This window comes from Myotis lucifugus, unplaced genomic scaffold (assembly GCF_000147115.1).
Source record: "Myotis lucifugus unplaced genomic scaffold, Myoluc2.0 scaffold_16, whole genome shotgun sequence".
NCBI lineage: Eukaryota > Metazoa > Chordata > Mammalia > Chiroptera > Vespertilionidae > Myotis > Myotis lucifugus.
The window spans coordinates 2079245-2100764 of record NW_005871064.1 but is presented as its reverse complement, the minus strand read 5'-3'; the positions used below and the strand labels follow the sequence as shown (position 1 = coordinate 2100764).

General features: G+C 37.9%; 1 protein-coding gene across 5 annotated transcripts in view; it reads right to left on the bottom strand.

Annotated features, from left to right (window-relative positions):
* Nucleotides 1-21520, bottom strand: part of DYM (dymeclin) — a 248720-nt gene that overhangs the window by 40970 nt on the left and 186230 nt on the right. For all 5 annotated transcript variants that reach the window (XM_023750840.1, XM_023750842.1, XM_023750841.1 and 2 more), the window contains 2 exons: nucleotides 4128-4310; nucleotides 1938-2051 (listed from right to left, as the gene is read on the bottom strand). In XM_023750840.1, coding sequence (XP_023606608.1) covers nucleotides 1938-2051; nucleotides 4128-4310 — 297 coding nt within the window. The remainder of the gene's footprint in view (nucleotides 1-1937; nucleotides 2052-4127; nucleotides 4311-21520) is intronic.

Genomic DNA, 21520 nt, shown 5'->3' with positions numbered 1-21520 from the left:
GTCATCAACAAATCAACAAATCAAAAGTGCTGGCAAGGATGTGGAGAAAAAGGAACCCTTCTGCACTGCTGGTGGGAATGCAGACTGGTGCAGCCACTGTGGAGAACAGTATGGCGTTTTCTCAAAAAATTAAAAATGGAACTCCCATTCGACCCAGTAATCCCACTTCTGGGACTATATCCCAAGAAACCAGAAACATCAATCAGAAAGGACATATGCACCCCTATGCTCATAGCAGCACAATTTACAATAGCTAAGATTTGGAAACAGCCTAAGTGCCCATCAGCAGATGAGGAGATTAAAAAACTGTGGTATATCTACACAATGGAATACTATGCTGCTATAAAAAAGAAGGAACTTTTACCATTTGCCACAGCATGGATGGACCTGGAAAGCATTATGCTAAGCAAAATAAGCCAGTCGGAGAAAGATAAATATCACATGATCTCACTCATATGTGAGATATAATGAACAACATAAACTGATGAACAAAAATAGATCCAGAGACTAAGAAACACTGAGAGAAGGCAGGGGAGGGGGAAAGAGATCAACCATATTAGCATAACCAATGGACACAGACACTGGGGCGGTGGGGGCTTGTCCTGGGGGGCAGGAGTGGCGGGGAGGGGGTGTCAATCAGGGAAAAGGAGACATGTAATACTTTAAACAATAATAATAATGATTTAAAAAAAAAGAACGTCAGGAGTAAAGTCGAAGCCGGAGTGTCGGGTGAACTGTAATGAGCCATTAGGCTATTGCCACATGGTGGGGCCATTTTCGCTGATAAACAGAAATACCTGCCATTGCTCAGCGCTGCATGCGCCGCGCTGCTGTTCCCGCCCAGTGGAGCTCCTGTGAGTGGCTATGAGACTAACGTGCTCTTGTTTCACACACTCTGTTATTGTAACTGGAAACATTTTCACATCCTACAACAGTATCTCTCAAGCCCTCATTAAGCAGTGGTTTAGGGATGGCGCTGAAAACACAGCCCCAAATGGTGACTTTGGAAGAGCTAGTTGTGATAAAACACTACAAAGAGGCCAAACATCCACTATGATGCACTGTGCTGTTAACTTAAGACCGAGTACTGAAAACACTTAGAAGGTAATGTAGGAAAAAATTAAAATATGGTAAAGGAAAAATATGGTACGATGCCGTACATTCATGCATCCCCCCAGACCATGCCCTTTACCTTTTTTCCTATGAGAAAATTAGTCTTGAAGTATGCATTTACATCATGAATCTCTTCAGAAACATAGCTAACACACAATGTAGATGTCTTCTTAAAATACAATGTTCCCCACGTCTTTCATAAAAAGCTCCTCTTTCCATAGATAAACCCAAGCATACAGCAAGTAGTGTGGCGGTTATGAGCATGGACTGTGGCACCAGGCTACCTGGAGATGAATCAGTTTCATAATTTTCTAGTTTTATGACTTGGGTAAGTTACTTACCTTCTCAGTGCATTAGTTTGCTCAGCTGAAAAATGAGGATGATAATGGTACCGACCCCCACTACCTTGAAGGGGTGTTGTGAGGATCGAATAAGTTAATCTATGTAAGATACTTAGGACCCCACCCCATATTGACTAAACACCAGCCAAGTGTTAGCCATTGTTGCACATGTCACATCACCACCTCACCTTCCCATCAACCCTTGATGATACTTAGAAGGATGAATTTATTTCACTGGGTTAAAAAAATAAGTGCTCCTTTATGTAAATTACTCACACTATCTGCAATGGGATGAAGATATCAGTCCTTCTTTTGCTACTTTGGGAAACTGTGAGAACCCTTCTTCATCACAGTCTGTGTATCAGTATACAGTAGAGCGGTGATATTCAGGGAGCCTTTTCTAGTGCAAGTACTGGGTAAGTGACCTGATTCTGAGTAGAGTCTGAGGGAGAGAGTGGTGTGTGTTTCATTTGCCAGTCCTACCTTCAGCCTGTCTTTGGGCAGAGCAACAATTCCTTGCTTGATGATTTCCAGGACCCGTTCCACCGAGAGCTCAGCTCCAGCCTGTAGCAACCTGGAGCTGAAGAAGGTGATCACCTGGAATGTAGAATGGAATTTTTTAAACAAGTAGATGTAGGAGACGTATTTTCATGTGGTCTTTCCATATAGTGCCTTTCTCATATGGTCGTCAAGCTATCCTAACTATACGACCTGGCTTTTAACTCACTAGCCCTCCTAAATGCATCCTCTCTCTAGAGTTTGATGTCTGAGTCACAGTCAGCCCCTGAATGTTCAGGGCTCACTATCCATTCTGTGAATTAAGTAGGCTCCTGAATCTGCTCTTTCTTGTGCTGCCTCACCTTGCATTTGTATTTCATTTGGAGAGCAGCACCTATCAGAAGGTGGAAAAAGAAAGCTAAACCTTAAAACCTGTTAATACTGAGGCTTCATAGTAACTCTAAAAAAAATATAAAAGCAAAATAAGAAAGAAATGTGAAGCTAATGGCTAAAATGGTGTTTTGGGCAGTATTTATACATTTAATTTTCCCACGACACTCGTATCCTGATCACCAGGGATAATCAACAGCAAGCTATAAATACTTTTGCGCATGTCACAGCATAGCCTGAACTAAGCAGCGACATTCTGGACATAATCCTGTCCCTTAATATTTGTCACAAAACACTAAAAGAATATTATATCTTAGCAAATCATTCGGCATCACAGTGATAACAAATCAAGACATTGTAGATCCCTTGTTATTCAAGAACATCACACTTGATTTAACCTTGTTTGCCATTTGTAGGACCGCCATATTGGCAACTGAATGGACTAGTGTGGAGTTCAGTAAGGATGGCTGGATCTGGAATACACAAAATCTAACACGAATTTTACACTGAGCAGAGATAAAAATAGTTCTTGCCTTTACCATACTACACATCCATTATTGTTCACTGCCTCTGTTCTCTACTTATATGAAGCCATGACATTTCTTCTCTCGTTGGGTGTGGTAACCCTATTTTGTCCTGCTGCCTATTCAGCCAGATCATTTCATCTTATGAGTTAGATGGGAGGCATGCGTACCACTGGCTAATAGAAATTTGGCCACTTGAAAAACACTTGTCTAACTCCTTCTGCAGAAGTTAAAAGTGCTCCAAGGTTAGTCACTCCTGTCTCAGATATTCAACATTGCTGAATGTCTTAATGAAAAATATCAACTCTCAACTCCCTATCAGCTAAAAATAACAGTGGATTCATAGTGTCCTTTCCCAATACTTTCCAAGGTTAACTTTATGAAAAAAGAAATAGTAAAGACTTGCTTAAGCCAAAATTTCAGGGGCATTTAGGGGAGGGAAGGTAAAGTGCTGAAAGAAGCAAAAAGTAGAGATGTTATTTATATCTCTACCATGGCATTTTTTTCAAAACATGTAAAAAGAGTTTAAAATGTTTCTGAATAAATTTCAGAATAGTGTACCCAGCACTATTTTGGATGGCAATATTCAACAAAAAGTTGTTGGAAAGCTTGCTCATTTGGAATCTTATTTAGGTTTATCAAGTGAATGTTGAAAGCACAGAGTTTATAATGAGAAGACCTGGATTTAAGGTCTGTCTGAGTGACTGACTAGCTAAGTGACCTTGAGCCAACCTTTTTCCTTTCATGTGCTGCTTTGCTTCAATGGGATGGTTGATGATTCAGATGAGATTGTGTATATGTAAATAACTCACAAGCAAATATGTAATCAGTATCTAAGACAATGTTTCTTAGGCTTGGATTTGTGTTAAAATCACTTGGAAATCCTCTCTCAGCATCTAAGTTTTCTTATCTGGGATAACGGTTAAATATATTTTAGGATATCCATAATATATATATTAAGATGTGAGATTTTCAAAGAATTGATATTACATAAAAATGTTAATGATCTAAATGTTAAGTAATATATATGTGTGTGTATATATATGTCTGTGCATATGTTAATTAAAACATATATATGTGTATACATATGTCTGTGCATATAAGATATACACACACTGAACGCAACAATTGTTATAGCAGAATAGAGGGCAACTATAGTTAATGTTAAGGAGATTCTATTATAGTTTTTATCAAGGTTTATTAAACTCCTCTACTTTAATACTTAAAAAAGAACCATGATAAATACCTCCATGACACTTACCAGATCAATATTTTGCATTATATCCTGAAATGAAGGATGAGTTCGGAATTGCTCAAAGAGATCTCGTTTGTAAAGCAGTGCGTACACCAGGTTTGGGTTGTGGTGAAGAGAAGTTGCCAGGCAGGAATTGATGATCTCTAACATCATTCGAATCACTTCCTCAATGACATTTAGGTCTTGTGCCTGATAAAGAAAGAAAATGCCCACACAGGGTCAGTGTTTTACTCCTTGACACAGACTTAATTGGAATGAGAGCCATAAAACTTAAGAGCCATTATGAATACTTTTGTCAGGTTCTTTTCAATAAAAGCTCTATCCCAGTTCCCAATTTCTAGAAGGGAACCTGGCGCCAGTGTGCTGCCTCCTCCCCCCTGGCACCTTTGGTTGACTCCCGCACACAGGGATCGAGCCTGCAACCGAGGTAACATGCCCTTGACCAGAATCGAAGCTGAGACCCTTCAGTCTGTGGGTCAGTGTTCTATCCACTGGGCCAAACTCATTAGGGCTCAGATGGTATTTAAAGAAGGTTGCTATTGGATTATTTTCCATAAAGATTAAGTGAGGTAGCACTTATAAAGCCCTTAAAACAGTGTGTAACCCATGGTAAGTACCACGTGAGAGCTTTTTAAATATAAAAACAGATACATTAAAGTATTTTAAAGGATAAACGTCATTTTAATTTTGGACATATTACAAAAAAGAACAAAAAAGATAAAAATGCCTTTAGAAAGTTAATAAATTAATTCAATTATTATAACTGCTAATAACTTAGAAATCACATTTCTTAGTCTTAAATATAAGCCTCCAAATTCCATTTCTATTAATTTACAAAACTGGTCCTTAAAAAAAGCCAAATCAGGTCCTTCAGAGGACAGTGTATAGGAAAATTGACTTACATTTATGGAATAACCAAGTTTTATAAAAAGACATGCTTTTAAAAACTAATTGTTTCCTCTGTACTGTTAAAACTAGCTTTGTCAGAAAGCAAATGTCATGGCTAACTGGTGGAAGAGCAACATACGTGCAGAATATTGCACTTTCTCATTCATGGTATTGTATTTTTAGAATACACAGCTTCCATTCCAGGAATGGATCCCAGGTCAAACAGACTTTGTCGTCAAAAAAAAACCCAACAACAACAAGAAATCCCAAACAACCCAACACACACACACACACACACACACACACACACACACACACTTTATTGCAGAGAATCTCAAATGTAAAGACAAGGACCCTGAGAAAATGGTCCTGTTTTCTGTGGTTCTGGTGGTTTTTGTAAAGGTTGGTAATGAACACCGAGCGAGTCCTGTGCTAAGTAGTGATTTCATGTCAAAGGGACAAGTTGGCAGTTGTGGGAGTATCTTACCCTGTCAACAGCGCTCATGGTTGCCTCATTATATAAACTTCCTTTTCCCTTTTAAGAGGGAATTTATACAGTTAAATAGTTTCAAATCATTTATTTTTAGTTTCCTTAAGAGAAGCATATGTATCTTGTTTGTATTAGTTTTGGGGGGATTCCAAAAGAGTTGTCTAAATTTCCTGTATTTTTAGCAGAAAATAAAACCTTCAACAAAATTAATGGGACGCTGCCCAAGTGGGGAAGCGGGGGAGGAAACGCACAGGCAGGCCTCTTTCTGAAGTTAATGTGCAAATGGCCTTCGAATCCAATCATCTGGTGATAGACCCGTGTTATCTTTATGTTGTTAATTCACTGGCACATACACTGAAAAGCTTTGTAACCACGCTATTTCTAGCCAGAACTGGATCTGTCCCAATGTACCGAGCTTCTTATAGCAAGAACTAGCTTTCTATTACATGCAAAATCACAGCTGAAGAATAAGTCCTGTGACCAGATGAGACAATGTGTAGCCTTAATAATTCGGGGGGAAGGAGAGGGCATCAGCAAGCAGTTATGGCCCTATCGTTCTTGGGGAGGGGGGAGGGGGGAATGTAAAACGTTGTGCTCTTTTTCTTCCTTCTGTGGACAGGTCTTGGATGTGGCCCGCACGCCTAAACTAGAACCCTGGGAAGTCTGTTATTTAAAACACCATTACTGGTGGCAGGAAGGCAAGATAATGGTGGCTGCTAGGGGTCACTGGCTAACTTTACATGTGTTTCCATACTTGGAAAAGAGCCAGAGAACTCACAAAAGAGGAATGTTCTCATTGAAATCCAACTAAGTTGCAGCCCCCAACAGTCATATCACCTTAGCAGGCGCTCACACTGGGCAGGAGGTGGGTGAGAAGAATGCTTCTCCCGTCTCCCCAGGCCCCTCCGGCAAGCAGAAGAGAATAGGCATGCACCTGAGCCCAGAATGTTCCAAAATTTAATATTTTGCTTTAAGAATTAGTGTTGATTTCCTTTCTCCTTCCAAATATATTAGTGTTTCATTATAAAAAGAAATATCCTTTCACTCTATAAAAAAGTAGTATCTGAATAAAATAATTCTCTAGGAAGATGTATCTTTAAAAAAAATTTGATAGCCTCCCCTCGTCCCAATCTGAGCCACCAGACCCGTTCTAGTCCCAGCTCTGCCAATCACGAGCTATGTGAGCTTCGGTAAGTCACTCAACCCGAGCTGCAGTTTTTTATTTGCAAAAACAAGTGCTTATGAGACTTTAAAAATTCCCTCCTACTTGTAAGTCTTAGTTCCCATTAAGAATGTAGAAAATATTGAATTTAGAAAGCAAATTTTATTAGAGTAACCAAAAATGTGATTAATGTAGAAAAATCTTTAGGGTGACTTCAAACTTCAGTAAAATCCAGAATTTACTTTAAATGACCCCAGCACCTTAAATAGAGTTATTATTAGTTTAGAAGGAAAACCACCAACAAGCTTTGAGAGTAAAAACATATAAGGTTAGCCCAGCCAGTGTAACTCAGTGAACGTCGGCCCATGAGCCAAGAGGTCACGGTTTGATTCCTGGTCAAGGCACATGCCCGGGTTACGGGCTCAATCCCCAGTGGGGGGCATGCAGGAGGCAACTGATCAATGTTTCTCTCTCTCATCGATGTTTCCACCTCTCTATCCCTCTTCCTTTCCCTCTAAAATCAATAAAAATGTATTTTAAAAAAGTAAGTTACTGTAACGAGGCTTAAAAAACACACATATATGAAGCTAAGTCTGAAAATAATCCTTCTCTAAACCAAGGAACCTGCTGGTTCTTCTATAACTCACTGTTTTCAATGTCTGTTAATGATTTTTTATACTGTTAATGCACAGACGGGAAGTAATCTCTATAGCAGCGGTTCTCAACCTGTGGGTCGCGACCATTGGAAAACACATATAGCATATCAGATATTTACATTACGATTTGTAACAGTAGCAAAATTACAGTTATAAAGTAGCAACGAAAATAATTTTATGGTTGGGGGTCACCACAACATGAGGAACTGTATTAAAGGGTCGCGGCATTAGGAAGGTTGAGAACCACTGCTCTATAGGCTTGTATGCCATGGACTCACATCAGAGACCTGTGAGGCTTGGCGTCCTTTTTTCATTCTTTCCTGGGAAGAAAAGCCAGTGGTGCTAAGAACAGCAGTAAAGAGTCATAGACAGGGGAGCGATAACCCTGAAATTAAATTAAATAAAAAAGGGAAAAGGAGGAGGCTGCATGCCAGTAGAGAGAAGTTGTCGGTTGGGTCCCAGCCCCAGTTCTGCCACGGACTGGACACGTCACCTTCCGGCCTCAGTGTGCACCAAGGCGCAGGGAAAGGCTCTCTGCAGGGGGCTCTGCGAGGGGCCCAGACTGGCTTCTGCTTGGGATGTGGAGCAGCGAGCCTCTCCCGCCTCCCCAGCCAGAGAAGCCAGCTAGGTCAGTGAGTCGTCAGTCATCCTAAAGCCACCAGGGACGGAGGATGCTGCTGCCAGGCAATCAGTGCAGTGCAGTGCCCCAGGGACACGTCCCTCCAAGGAGAGAAGGAACACAGCACTCCCTCGCTTCTGCAGAGCACAGGCGGAAGCAGTGGTTCCACAGGCGCGGGGAAGAAGAAGTCAGCTAATTTCAATGAATTCCTTTTTTAAAATACATTTTTATTGATTTCCGAGAGGAAGGGAGAGGGAGAGGGAGATGGAAACATCAATGATGAGAGAGAATCACTGATTGGCTGCCTCCTGCACACCCCCTACTGGGGATTGAGCCCGCAACCCCAGCACATGCCCTTGACAGGAATCGAACCTGGGACCCTTCAGTCCACAGGCCGACACTTTATCCACTGAGCCAAACCGGCCAGGGCAGAATTTTTAAAGACTAATGGGGTCCAGAAAGATGGAGCCGTAGCTACAGTGGAGTCTGCACTCACTTAAAGCTCTTTTCCACCAGCCTCCACCAGAGAACAGTAGCTGAGGGTCAACACCATGACATGCGCGGTGGCCTAAGCATTGGGAACAGGTACCGAGCATATAGGTAAGAAGCAGTTCTTACTCGTATTTCACCTTGGAGTTCTAACATCCCATAAGGCAGACATGTCTCAAAAAAGCTTTTTTTTTCTTCTTCAAAATATGTAAGAAATGTAACATTTGAAAAAGGGAACAAAAACTTATCGTTTTTACTTGGAAATAATATTGTAAATATAATTGAGGGATGCTGAACCTCAATCTAGATACCAAAAACGATTTTCATGGATTCAAATCAGGAGCAATTATTCTGTATATTAAAGAATCCCTGGCTTTACAGAAAATTGGCCAGAGTGTAGAAGAGGAATTCTGTGGCACAGCAGTTAACAGCCCAGGCTCTGACCTTGATCCAGTCAAGGTCAATGGCAATGAGGGTGACTCAGTCTACTGCTATAACCTAATTGGCCTTTGAATCTTGTTCTACTATTTACTGCTTATGTGACCTTTGGAAAAATTCTAAACCTTGATTTCTTTATCACCAAAATTGTTACAGCAGAGTGGAAACAAAATAATGTCTATATAAAACACCTACCCCAATGCCTAACATGCAGTAACAGCTCGAGAAATTGTTGCTCTTACTAGTAAAAGCAATAGTAATAATGAATGAAAGTTTCCTACTAGATATTTATGTACTTGGGAGATATATTTATATTTACTCTATCAGGCACTAAGTCAAACAATTATGTTTTCTGACTTGAATTTTTACGTCTATTTAAAGAGAAGTGCTTCCATGACATTGAAATTTAAGTTTTAGAACAGGTGTGTGTATTACAATGAAATGCACTGAACTAATGGCAAATCTGAGCTCTTTTTAAAAAAATATATATTTTATTGATTTTTTACAGAGAGGAAGGGAGAGGGATAGAGAGTTAGAAACATCGACGAGAGAGAAACATCGATCAGCTGCCTCCTGCACACTCCCCACTGGGGATGTGCCTACAACCAAGGTACATGCCCTTGACCGGAATCGAACCTGGGACCCTTGAGTCCGCAGGCTGACGCTCTATCCACTGAGCCAAACTGGTTAGGGCAAATCTGAGCTCTTTAAGAACTTATACGTTATTGTTACACTAAAATAGCTCATCTCCCTAGGAAATATGATGTTAAAAAGTATTCCAAGTCTAATGCTGAATATCCGTGACCGTTGACTAGAGACAGTTGATTTGAAACCCACTGCATCATAATCATATTCCACATAATGACCAGTTGCTTAATGACTGGGACCAATGCCTACACATTTTGTCCAAACAACTGCCATTGCTCATGATTCAGTCAAGGTCAATGGCAATGAGGGTGACTCAGTCTGCTGCTACAATTAGAGCAAGGGATCACTTGAAGAAGTTGCCATGGAAACTGTCTATTGCCCAGCAATGACAATTCAAAAATTTTGAGAGGCAATCCTGTATTAAATTTGCAATTTATTTCTTGTGGCAGAAACTAATTTTAAAATCAGTTTGAAGGTCCTTAAAGTAATGGAGAATGCTTATTACAGAAAGAGTTACTAAATGAGACATCTTCAGTCTAAATGTCATTGGAGTTATATTTTCAAAAGCTTCGAATGCACCCCAAAACATATAAATAACCCAATTTTTATCTTGTTATTGTTTGTGATACAGGGTTATAAAATAAAAATGTTTCATTCATTATCATCTATTTAAAAAATATTTTTATAGATTTCAGAGAGGAGGGGGAAGGGAGAGAGAGAGAGAAAAACATCAATGATGAGAGAGAATCACTAATGGGCTGCCTCCTGTACGTCCCTACTGGGGATTAAGCCCACAACTCGGGCATGTGCCATGACCAAGAATTGAACCGTGACTTCCTAGTTCATAGGTTGATGCTCAACCACTGAGCCACACTGGCTGTGCTATCATCTATTTCTGTATTTCTATCATATGAAATCAGTTTTGGGGAATGGAACTTAGCATGTGTAACATTTATAAGGGTCTGACTTAAAATGACTCACCTTAGGATCATAGTTTAGCAACCAATGAAGTCATGAGTTGGGGCTGCCTGTCAATTTTACTATTTTTGGGGGTAAGAAAAAGATGCCTAATTTTATTTTGTGGATTTTTCTGAACAAAAGTTTGTAGAAACAACTATCAATATGTAAAAGATAAAATGTAATGTAGCATGAATAAAATTCTTCTTTTAAAGGCAAAAAGTTGATATTAACATAGAAATACAGAAAAAAAGCTATTAAAAGAATCTCTTCAAAATCTAGTTGGCAGGAAGGACTATAATCCCCGCCTTTCCTTTCTTCTACTGCATTCTTTATTCTACTTGTATCAATTTGGGAATAAGGAAAAGATTTTGTTACAAGAACGATATGAAAAACAATCAAAACACATTTAGGCATACATTGTAATAAGAAAACTTGCAAGCACTAGTATAAATGGCAACAAAGCTAAAATTCACTTGGTAGCCTTTTCATAAAACTGATAGTACAAGGAAGTACTATAACGAAGATGCAGCTTTTTCTACAATATGTAGACAATTAAGTGACAATTTAATGATAATTCTCTTTGGTCAGCTGTCCTATAAGTCACAGACAGTTTTGGTTTTTCTTTAGTGAAAGGAAATTCATGGTTTCCTGAAGGTCCAAAGTCAGAGTTGTTATTAGACATTCACCAGCTCATGTGGTATATGTGAATCACAGATATGAGGTGCACCAGAAAGATCGCACGGGGAGTCAGGTGAACACAAAATCTCAAATACCAAACAACAACAAATGGCAGTATAAAGTCAACTTTAGAATGTACAGTCATCCCTCAGTATCCGCAAGGGATTGGTTCCAGGTTCCCTCCAACCCAGGATACCAAAATCTGTGGGTGCTCAACTCCTTCATATAAAATGATGAAGTATTTGCATATAACCTACACACATCCTTCCATATACTTTAAATTATCTCTAGATTACTTATAATACCTAGTAAAATGTAAATGCTACACAAATACACTGTAGTGTTACACTGTGTTGTTTAGGGAATAATGACAAGGGAAAAAGTCTGTACATGTTAAGTACAAACAAAGCCAATCATTGCAGGCCCAACTACATAGCACACATCAACACGTTAACTCCCACCCCCTAAATATTTCCCACCTGAGGTTGGCTGTGAAACCTGTGGGTATGGAGGGCCAGCTGTAGTTGCTTTCTTAATAAAAATGCCCCTCTAAGCAAATTTTTTAGAAAGCAGTTTTTTTTCCTTGTATGTGTCTGATTTATATTTAGGAAGCATGTTGTGACATTATTTGAACTAATTTACTGGTTATTATTCAGCAGTCATTGTTAACTCTAACGCTTTGGTATGCCAACAAGCCAAATAAAAGGATGATTATAACTTTCTTAATGACTTCAACTTTATGTCAATTAAAATTTGAATAAATTGGATGAGGAAGCAGACATGTTGAGAAAAAAATACAAAAACTGAAAGACAGACAAATAAAGACAGAGGGAGAAACTAAAAATGCATTAACTGTGCAAACAAAAAATAGCTACAAAATGCCTTTTACAAAAGGTCTCAAAACAATTGCTCTCTGAATACTCCATACACTCCTAAGAGCTTTGGGAACAGCAAAAATACGAACACCCACCCAGTATTCTGTGCTCCCTGTAATTTAGGGGCCGTGGTAGGTCTTGTTCAATGTACTTCAAGGAGCTGGGTAAGATTTTTTTTTTTTTAACTCCTTCAGGTTACCAGGCTAACTGATGCATTTAAATCCTCCCCACAGCTACCATTAGCCAACACGACATCCCAGATGAAATCTGTCATGTCAAATACTGAATGACGGTGTTATGAAAAGCACTGGATGAAAGCAGTGACCAATGGACACAGTCCCTGCCTGGGTGAGGTTCAGAGTCCAGTGCGAGAAACTGTCAATTGTGGGAAATGCTGTGAAGGCAAAGGAAAGGGAGAACAGGGAGGTTCAGTAAATGTAGTGTAGACCGAGCAAGACCTGAATAAAGCAGCACAGGAAGTAGCCTGCTGAAGACAACACATTACAATGCTTTTAAGGGTTCGGTCAGTGTCATTAGAGACTTCCAATTAAATAAGGAAAATATCAGAAGGAGAAAATGCCCAATTGTGGAATGCATAATTTATTAGCAGTTTTAGCCAATCTCTCTTGAACTACCAAAAGTCAGACTATGCTTAATAGCATGAGGGTGCCAATGAGCCCCTAACTTTACAGGCTAAGACTTGGAGGATAATATACTAAACTCATTTTTGAAAATGATCCCAAATATTTATTGTACATAAGGTTTCCTGTTCTTATTTTTCTTTTTTCTAAACTTTTGTCTTAATTTTATCAAAGTAACAAATGAGTATAATTTAAAAGTCAAGAATACTACTAGATTTGAAACAAAAAAAAGGGCAGTCCTCGGGACCAATCTTTTCTTTCCCCAAACTCCCACTCCCCAGAGGCAAATATTTTAGCTACTTCCTCCTACATCTGTCTTCTTATTCTGAAATAATGTGTGTTAGTATTTTTAAATTTTTAACTTTCAACTATCTATTGACTTCTCAAAAAATGAGACTTTTCCTCTTCTAAATTAATTTTAGAATCAGCTTAAATTTTCCTAAATTTACTATACTGTGAAAGTATCCATTTTTTAAACCACCACATGAAGAAGACAACTAAAAAGAAATATATCTCTAAAGCTAAAATGCTAAAAGAAATGAAACCAAGATTTAACCGGGAACCTGAGAGTAAGATCATGACTCAAATCTGAGCGGTACTTTAAGACAATGGCTTAACCAAATCCTCTTGTATCTGAACACCTTCTCTGCAAAAATGCAGGAGAGCGCATAGTAATTTCTCACACTTTGTTACTAGAGTAAAATCTGAGACTATATGAGCTGGAGTGCTTTCCAGAGCACCTTCTGAATTCAGTTAGGCCTCTCTGAACCGTCCCCCACGGCCATTCCCTTTGACTGACACATTTACTTTGTACCTCTCAGAATATGAGGACCTTAGGTGGTTGTTTTATTCCTTTTCTTTCTCTTTTGTTTTCTTTCCTTTCTTTACAGGAGTCTGGCATTCCCAACAGGCACAGCAGTGATCCTGCTGGCGTTCTCTCTTGCTCCTGTGTTATTACATTTAATTTGTGTGCTTTTATAACTTTGTACTGACGCCCACAGGCTTTGGAACAATGGGTACCCATTCAATAAATCCAAGAAATAAATGACTTGCTGATTGTAAGTACTTTGAAATCAGTGGACAGAAGGATCTACATAAGTAATATAACAGTGAGGACAGTAGGATGAAAAATTGAAAAGAAAAAAAACAATCTAAAGCTTTTACAAAAGGCCAGAGTGTGCATGCGCGCGCGCGCGCGCACACACACACATACATGCTGCCATCCTTTGTTACACAGCATCCATGCTCCTCTTTTGTACTCAGTTCTCAAAACCTTTTCCTCTATATTTTTTGAGAGGAAAATGGCAAACATGCTAAAATACATTACACATGCTTTCAAGGAGTATTTCCTTTGAACCATGGATGGGATGGTGAGTTCAAAGCTTATTATATAATGTAAGAGACACTTACATATATCATGCAATCTAATGGAAATAATTCCAGGGCTATGATGAGGCCATTTGGAGCTTCCTATAATCTGAGTTTACGAATACACTTTGACTTTACTTCTATTCACTTGGTTTACTAAGTCTGACTTAATTTAAAATGTGAGAGACATACAGATTTCAAGAAAATTAATCAGAATATTTATCTACTCGAGGTTTATTATTACAAATTATTAATTAAGGTACTGGTATAAAACTTGCATTTTAAACAAGCTTAACTCATTAGTCCACACGAGAACTTCAGAAAGCTGGGGATGCTACAAAGCAGGAACAGGGACACAGACATATTCAAAAGTAAGAAAGGCTAAATAGAAGATTGAGAATAATTAATTTTATACTTTCTTTCCTAAACTTCAATTTAAAAAATCAAATCCCTGAAAGTATCTTTACAGGATTAATCAACTACCTGTCTGTTTATACTATTCAAAAAAATTCCGATTTTTACATGCACAGATACCACCTCTGTTTGGCCAAAACTAGCGGATATGTTTTAATCCTCATCTCATCCTCAATTTTCAATCCATAGTTGTTTTAGCATTTTTTCCTCTTTAAGGCATGCCCATCTGACACCAGGCACTTGGGGAATCCCCAACTCCCCTGTTACAGCATGTCCTCTTCTACCCAACTTCTCAGAGCTCTGGGCTGATTCTTCTCTTCCTCTCATGCCACTTTCTCTCTCATCATGCTCTCATCAATTGCCATGACTTTGAATATCTTATTCAGGTTGATGACACCTACCAACATTTCCATTTCCAGTACTTCTCTGAGTTCCAAGCTACTATCATCTCTCACCAGGTTGGATTAAATGGCTTCTCAGTCTCAACTCTTACCTCTTTAAATCACTTCTCCATAATACTTTTTCAAAGGTACATCTGTTGTTCAAAACCCTTCAATAACTATATGCCAAGCTATATGAATAAGATCACAGATCCTTACAATGAATAGCCCACCAGGCCTGGTGTAGCCAGACACTGACCTATACCTCCAATCTCATTTAATGCTACTCTTTCCAATACATTTGGCCTGGTTTCAGTTCAAGGAATAAGCAGAGCTCTGTCCTGCCTCAGGGCATTTGCTGTTTAAAACACTCAGTCCCTGCTCTTCCTCTGGCTGACTCTTATTCACCCGCCAGGTCTTAGTTAAATGCCACTTTCTCAAAGAGCAAATACCTCATCTTCCTACACCCCAAAATCTAAATTAGAATTCTCAAAATTCTCCTGCATTATGTCACAGTTATTTTCTCTAGACGTATTTATAAATTTGTATTTATTTGCTTGCTAAAGGATTTTTCCCCCTCTACTGACTCTCTGAGGCGAGGCAGACTCCATGTCTGTTCATTCATCACTGTATGCTCAATGCTCGCAGCAAACATGACATGAATAAAATCGTGTATTTTGAATGGATGATAGCCTCCTTGAATTTCTGCTGTTTCCCTTTTGTATCTACTGCATTTAATCTTATTTAAAATCTAATAATAAGTAATTAATAAGAGGACTGTTGTGCTTATTTTCAGATATGGAAATTGAAACTAAAAAAGATTAAGTAGTCACTTTCATTATATTTCCAGGATCAGTTCTAGAGCATTTCTGTTAGAGGCAGACCTCATTTCTTGAATTAAATCTCTTGTACTTTGTCTATTTGCATCTGATACCTAACAAGTCCTTTTAGGCACAGGATTTTCATGTTACTGGGCATCACTATTCCAATTACCTTTAATTTGCCACATCACCAACAACAGAGCACTCCATCATTCCTCTCAATAGAAAGGTGATAAGGCTCCATTTATAAACAAAGAAGAGATATATGATGAACCTTCAAAAGTTGAAAGATGCAATTAATAGTATGTTCTAAAGCCCATAATTAACTCAGAAATAGATTATTCTTATGTTCAGATAAATTCTGCCAAGGAAGAATATATGAAAAATTTTGTCTTACCTTCCATTATTGTTATGATAGATATATTTGAATGAATATAATCATACTATGATCATATCCATTATTTAGTGAAAACTTACTATGATCAAGGCATTAACTAAGAAAGTTATATGTATAATCACTAATATTAAATTCAACTCTACAGATTAGATATCTTCATTTGATAGGTAACTGAAGCTCAGAGAGCTACAGTAACTTCTCTAAGGTCACTAAGTATTTACCAACCAAGTTAACCCTGAGTCTAACCTGCAGTGTAAACCAATTCCAATATGCTACTGAGCACTGGAAAGAGACTTTTAATTGGTCTTTCTGAGTTTTTAGGGATGGGAGAATAAAGGACATATTTTCCTATCATTCAGGTGGTAGAAGATGTAGCAGTAGTAACAATGGCCACTAACATTTACATAGCACTTGTTATGTGCAAATATTGCACTAAGTGCTTTCTGTGCATTCTCTCACTTAACTCTCACAACAATCCCATGGGCAAGGCATTATTGCTTTTATTTAAGAAAATGAGAAAACCAAAAATCAGAGGGGTCACATGAAAATTAAATCTAGTTTTTCAGATCCCACTGTTCATACTCTTTAACACCACCAACAAAAATTGTAGTAAAAGACACATGACATTTTCTTTAAAAAAAAACATATATATTTTATTGATTTTTTTACAGAGAGGAAGGGAGAGAGATAGTTAGAAACATCAATGAGAGAGAAACATTGATCAGCTGCCTCCTGCACACCTCCTACTGGGGATGTGCCCGCAATCACGGTACATGCCCTTGACTGGAATCAAACCTGAGACCTTTCGGTCTGCAGGCCGACGCTCTATCCAACTAAGCCAAACCGGTTAGGGCGACACATGACATTTTCCACCAGTCCAGCGGTGTTAAGTATATTCACACTGTTTGCAATTTCATTATCCTGCTTTATTTTCCCATGGGAACTTTTAATACTTCATCCATTTACCTGTGCCTGCAATCATTAAACATCTCTCTTTATTAGAATGCAAGCTTCATGAGAGCAGAAATTTTTATCTTCAATGAAGTCTTTACACAGAGAAAAAAGTACCTGATAAATCAGTAGTTGTTCAGCCCAGCCAGTGTGGCTCAGTGGTTGAGTGTTGACCTATGAACCAGGAGGTCATGGCTCGATTCTTGGTCAGGGCACATGCCCAAGTTCCAGACTCAATCTCCAGTAGGGGGTGTGCAGGAGGCAGCCAATCAATGATTCTCTCTTATCATTGATATTTCTATCTCTCCCTCCTCTCCCTTCCTCTCTGAAATCAATAAAAATATATTAAAAAACAAAACAGTAGTTGCTTACTACTTGTTGGATGAAGAATAAGGCATTTCAAGTACCATATGGCGTGTGTTTAGGCACACATTACTCTTTTTTAACTGGTATTACTGGAGAATATTGATAATCATATGGAGCATTCACAATAGATATGGAAACTTAGGACTTGGAGTTGGTAATGAGCTAAAGTACTACTAATAATGAAACAAAAGTTACTCTTGTTCCAATCTGAAGTCACAGACCAGTATGAAAGGTAATGCCTGGTTATTAAAGGCTCAGGACTTTTTAGGCTTCAAACATGACCCTTAAAAAGGATAAGTTATTAATTCAATCACTCAACTGATCAACGAGCACTGTCCATTAAAGGAAAAAAAGGTGTTTCAGAGCAACCCAATACCCTCCTCGTGACCTCAGTCAAAATACAAACTGGAGACCATAGAAAATACCAAGTGAGAGATTATAGGTGACCCAAATGCACGAAAACAGTTAACCATGCCTGCCCTTTGATTATCAAACAGACATGCTAATTTCATTTCTGTGGTGCCAAGTATATTTTAGTAAAGAAATTTAGTTCTTACATGTCAACTCTCCAAAAATAACTGCTCTGTTGTAATAACAAACCAAGAAAACCAATATACTCCAATCATGGACTAGCCTCGAACAACTGTCAAAGCAAAAACTTACTTGTTCCCAAAGTAGGGTATACCACTTCTCATGACATCTCACACATCAGAGCTCAAATAACTTATGAATAAATTTAGAAACAAGTTAGGCTTAACTTTATCTATTGTTCATTGAATCTTCTAATAATACCAGAAATTTAGGTAAACTCATGCTCTCATGATCATATTTTTTTGCATGCATAAGGTGATCTCCAAATATTCTGACATGGATTCTTAAGAATTTTTCAGAGATCCCTGAAATTTCCAGAAAAACAGATAGAGCTGAATTCTCCAATACAATTTGTTTTCAGAAATTAAATCAACTAAGGAAAGAGTTGTATTTCCATTCATACACTGAGTAAGATTACTGTTTTTTGGGGGTCTTATCTGGAGAAACTAAAAGTGCCATTTTAAAAACATTTGCAGCTTTGACTATAATCAACTGTAATAATAAGATACCAGCTCAAAAAATTCTTTTCATTTAAACCTCTTTTGTAATACAGCTTTTTAATAACCCTCATAATAGCCGAATTAAAGGACCCCAACAGAAATCATTCATCCCACATAAAACAAACATTGCCTTTTCTTCTTAGCTTTGTTTTACAAGCTACATTATTTCCAGATGACGCTTGAGGGGACTATGGTTTCAAGAATTAGATGTTTAAATAGACAGCTGCTTTCTATTTGCCATGTAAATCAAGGATATATCAAAGAAAATTCCAAATAGTAGACTTCTTTCCTTCCTATTAGGAACTACAAACTCAGGCAGAATGGGAGAGAGAGGGAGAAACAATCAAAATTTGAGCAAACAGAAAATTAAAACAATGGTTTCTTAAATAACAAAGAATTTGAAAAAAATCTCTGCTTTAAAAAAAAATTAGCTCTACACAGTAGCAGGTTAGAATTTTTTTACTACAATGAGAAGGGGGGCAGGGGGAAGAAACCGTGATCACTGGTTTTTACAAATTTATCACACACTGCTACTGAATTTAATATGCATGGGTTATTTTTTTCTGTATTCTTTAAACTTCACTTAGAACGTTAATTAATCATTGCCAGATTTCAATGCGAACACATCCTATTTCCTTTTATAAGCCAGAGGAAGCAACATAAAAGTTATTTAAGTATTTTTAATGATAATTAAAAAAAACTCTTTAGAAGAATATTCTGCCATACTCTGTAAGAAGGGACAAGACAAACTTCCTCTTCGGGAATAAAGAAAGGCCAATATTCTTTCCCTCAATTGAGTGTGCTTTTTAAGAATGAAGGAGTAATAATAATTACTATTATTATTTTAACAAGAGGGGAGTAAGCCCTCCAACTAAAAACTGTCCTCACAAGCATTCTTAGAAACTCTCTGGAATTCCTCGTTCAGAAGTGCATCCAAAGCCAAGTTATAATACAACCAAGAAAACCGGTCTTATGTTTAAGTCAGGCCTGGTTTTTAATTAGGAAAAAAAGGGGCAGGGTGGGTGGGGAGCTTGCTCACTTGCCACAGGCTTTATTTATCTGAATTTTGAAATCAATTATATTAAAGAACAAACTTCCTGGGACCTAATCAATGTGGGGCTTGGGATCTATTTAAGTTCAAAGCAGTTGTGTTCCTTAGGGGTGTTCACCAACCTTATTCACCATATTAGGCTGTTAGTTTGTTTTTTACACTAGTTTCTGCATTATGAAAGAACTAGAAAGACCTTGATTTAAATTTCATGATCCTCCATGGAGAATTGGCTGATTCTAGGACTGGAGCAGGGGAAATACAAGATGAGTTGGAACATCTTGAGGATCTAATAAAAATAAATAAAAAAAAAAGAGAAGGAAGAAAGTGAGGGAGGAAGAGAAGAAAAAAAAGATAGGTGCATCTTCAAAGGGCAAAGAACACAACTAGAAAGAGCTCCCAATGGCCCAAGCTGGAATTATGTACCAATGAAATAATAGTCCTGGTTTATAAAACAGGGAATAAAATTAGTATCCAGGAGTCCATACTGATATAAATAATAACTAAGTAAACACGTTGGGGAGAGGTGCAAGTCTCCTTGCAGAAGACTTCAATTAATAAAAGTAGGAGAAATCAGACAAATAGAAAATCATTAATAAATCAGTAAAATATGCTGCAGGCAAGACTGATCAAAGGATGCTAAAATATGTGGGGAAATGTTTAAAGAGAAACAGGATCTTATTGGCATAATCTCAAAGGTATCTCCCCCAAATATATAGTAACTCAAAAGGGAAAGCTGGCAAGTTCACAGTGAAGAAACTTGGCAGATGTCACCCTAGTGAGGTGTTCAAGGTAAACACAGGTGAACATCACCAGCAATACCAACATCATGTATACGATTCACTGAGAAGGGCATATCACCTTTGTAGTATCCTTCCCAACAATGCATACTGTCAGATGAACCCAAGTTGAGGGACATGGACAAAATAACTGACCAGTACTCTTCTAAAGTCTCAAGGTCATGAAGGACAAGGAAAGACTAAGGAGACTTGACAACAAAATGCAATGTGGGATCCTGAATTGGATCCTAGAAAAGAATAAGGGCAGTGGTGTCAAAGCTGGCAATATTCAAATGAGATTTGTATTTTAGTTAACAGTATTGTACCAAGGGTAATTTCTTAGTTTTGATAAATGTTCTGTGGTTATATAAGACATTTCTAAAAGAGAAAGGGTATATAAAAATTATTTAAAACTGTTCTGTAAGTCTAAAATTATCTAAAAATAATGAAAGAGGAAGAAAGAAGGGAGGCTAAAGTAAATTGTGTGTATACTTAAAAAAAGATTTCAAGATCTATACCTATGAAGAAGAATATTAATGTAAAAACTACAAAGTTCACTCATTTGTGGAATATAGTGAACAACATAAACTGATGAACAAAAACAGATCCAGAGACAGAGAAGCATCAATCAGACTGTCAAACCTCAGAGGGAAGGTAGGGGAGGGTGGGAGTAAGGGGGAGAGATCAACCAAAGGACTTGTATGTATGCATATAAGCCTAACCAATGGACACAGACACCAGAGGGGTGAGGGCATGAGTGTGGGGGATGGGTGGAGGGGCAATGGTGAGGATAAGGACACATATGTAATACCTTAATCAATAAAGAAAAAAAACTTTAAAAAAACTATAAAGTTCTACTTTCTTTACCCTTCAGTCTGACTTCCCACAGGTCACCACTATTTAATGGTTTCCTGTACATTATTCTAGAAAAATTAAATGCATATTTTTAAACAGACATGTACATTAACCTACATACCATAATGTGTGGGTTTTTAAAAACTGATTTAAGTGTTATATCTTTTCATATAAAGCCATATAGACTAATTCACTTTTTAAAAAATGGCTGCAGAATATTGTAATGAATGAATATGTACTTTATTCAGTCTCCTACTGATGGGTATTTTACTTGTTCCCATTTTTTTTTTCTTTTTGCTCTCAAATGAGGCTGAAAAATACACATACCTTTGTACAACTGCGTATCTAATTGACTAGCAGTTTCTAAAGTTGAGTCAATCTACAA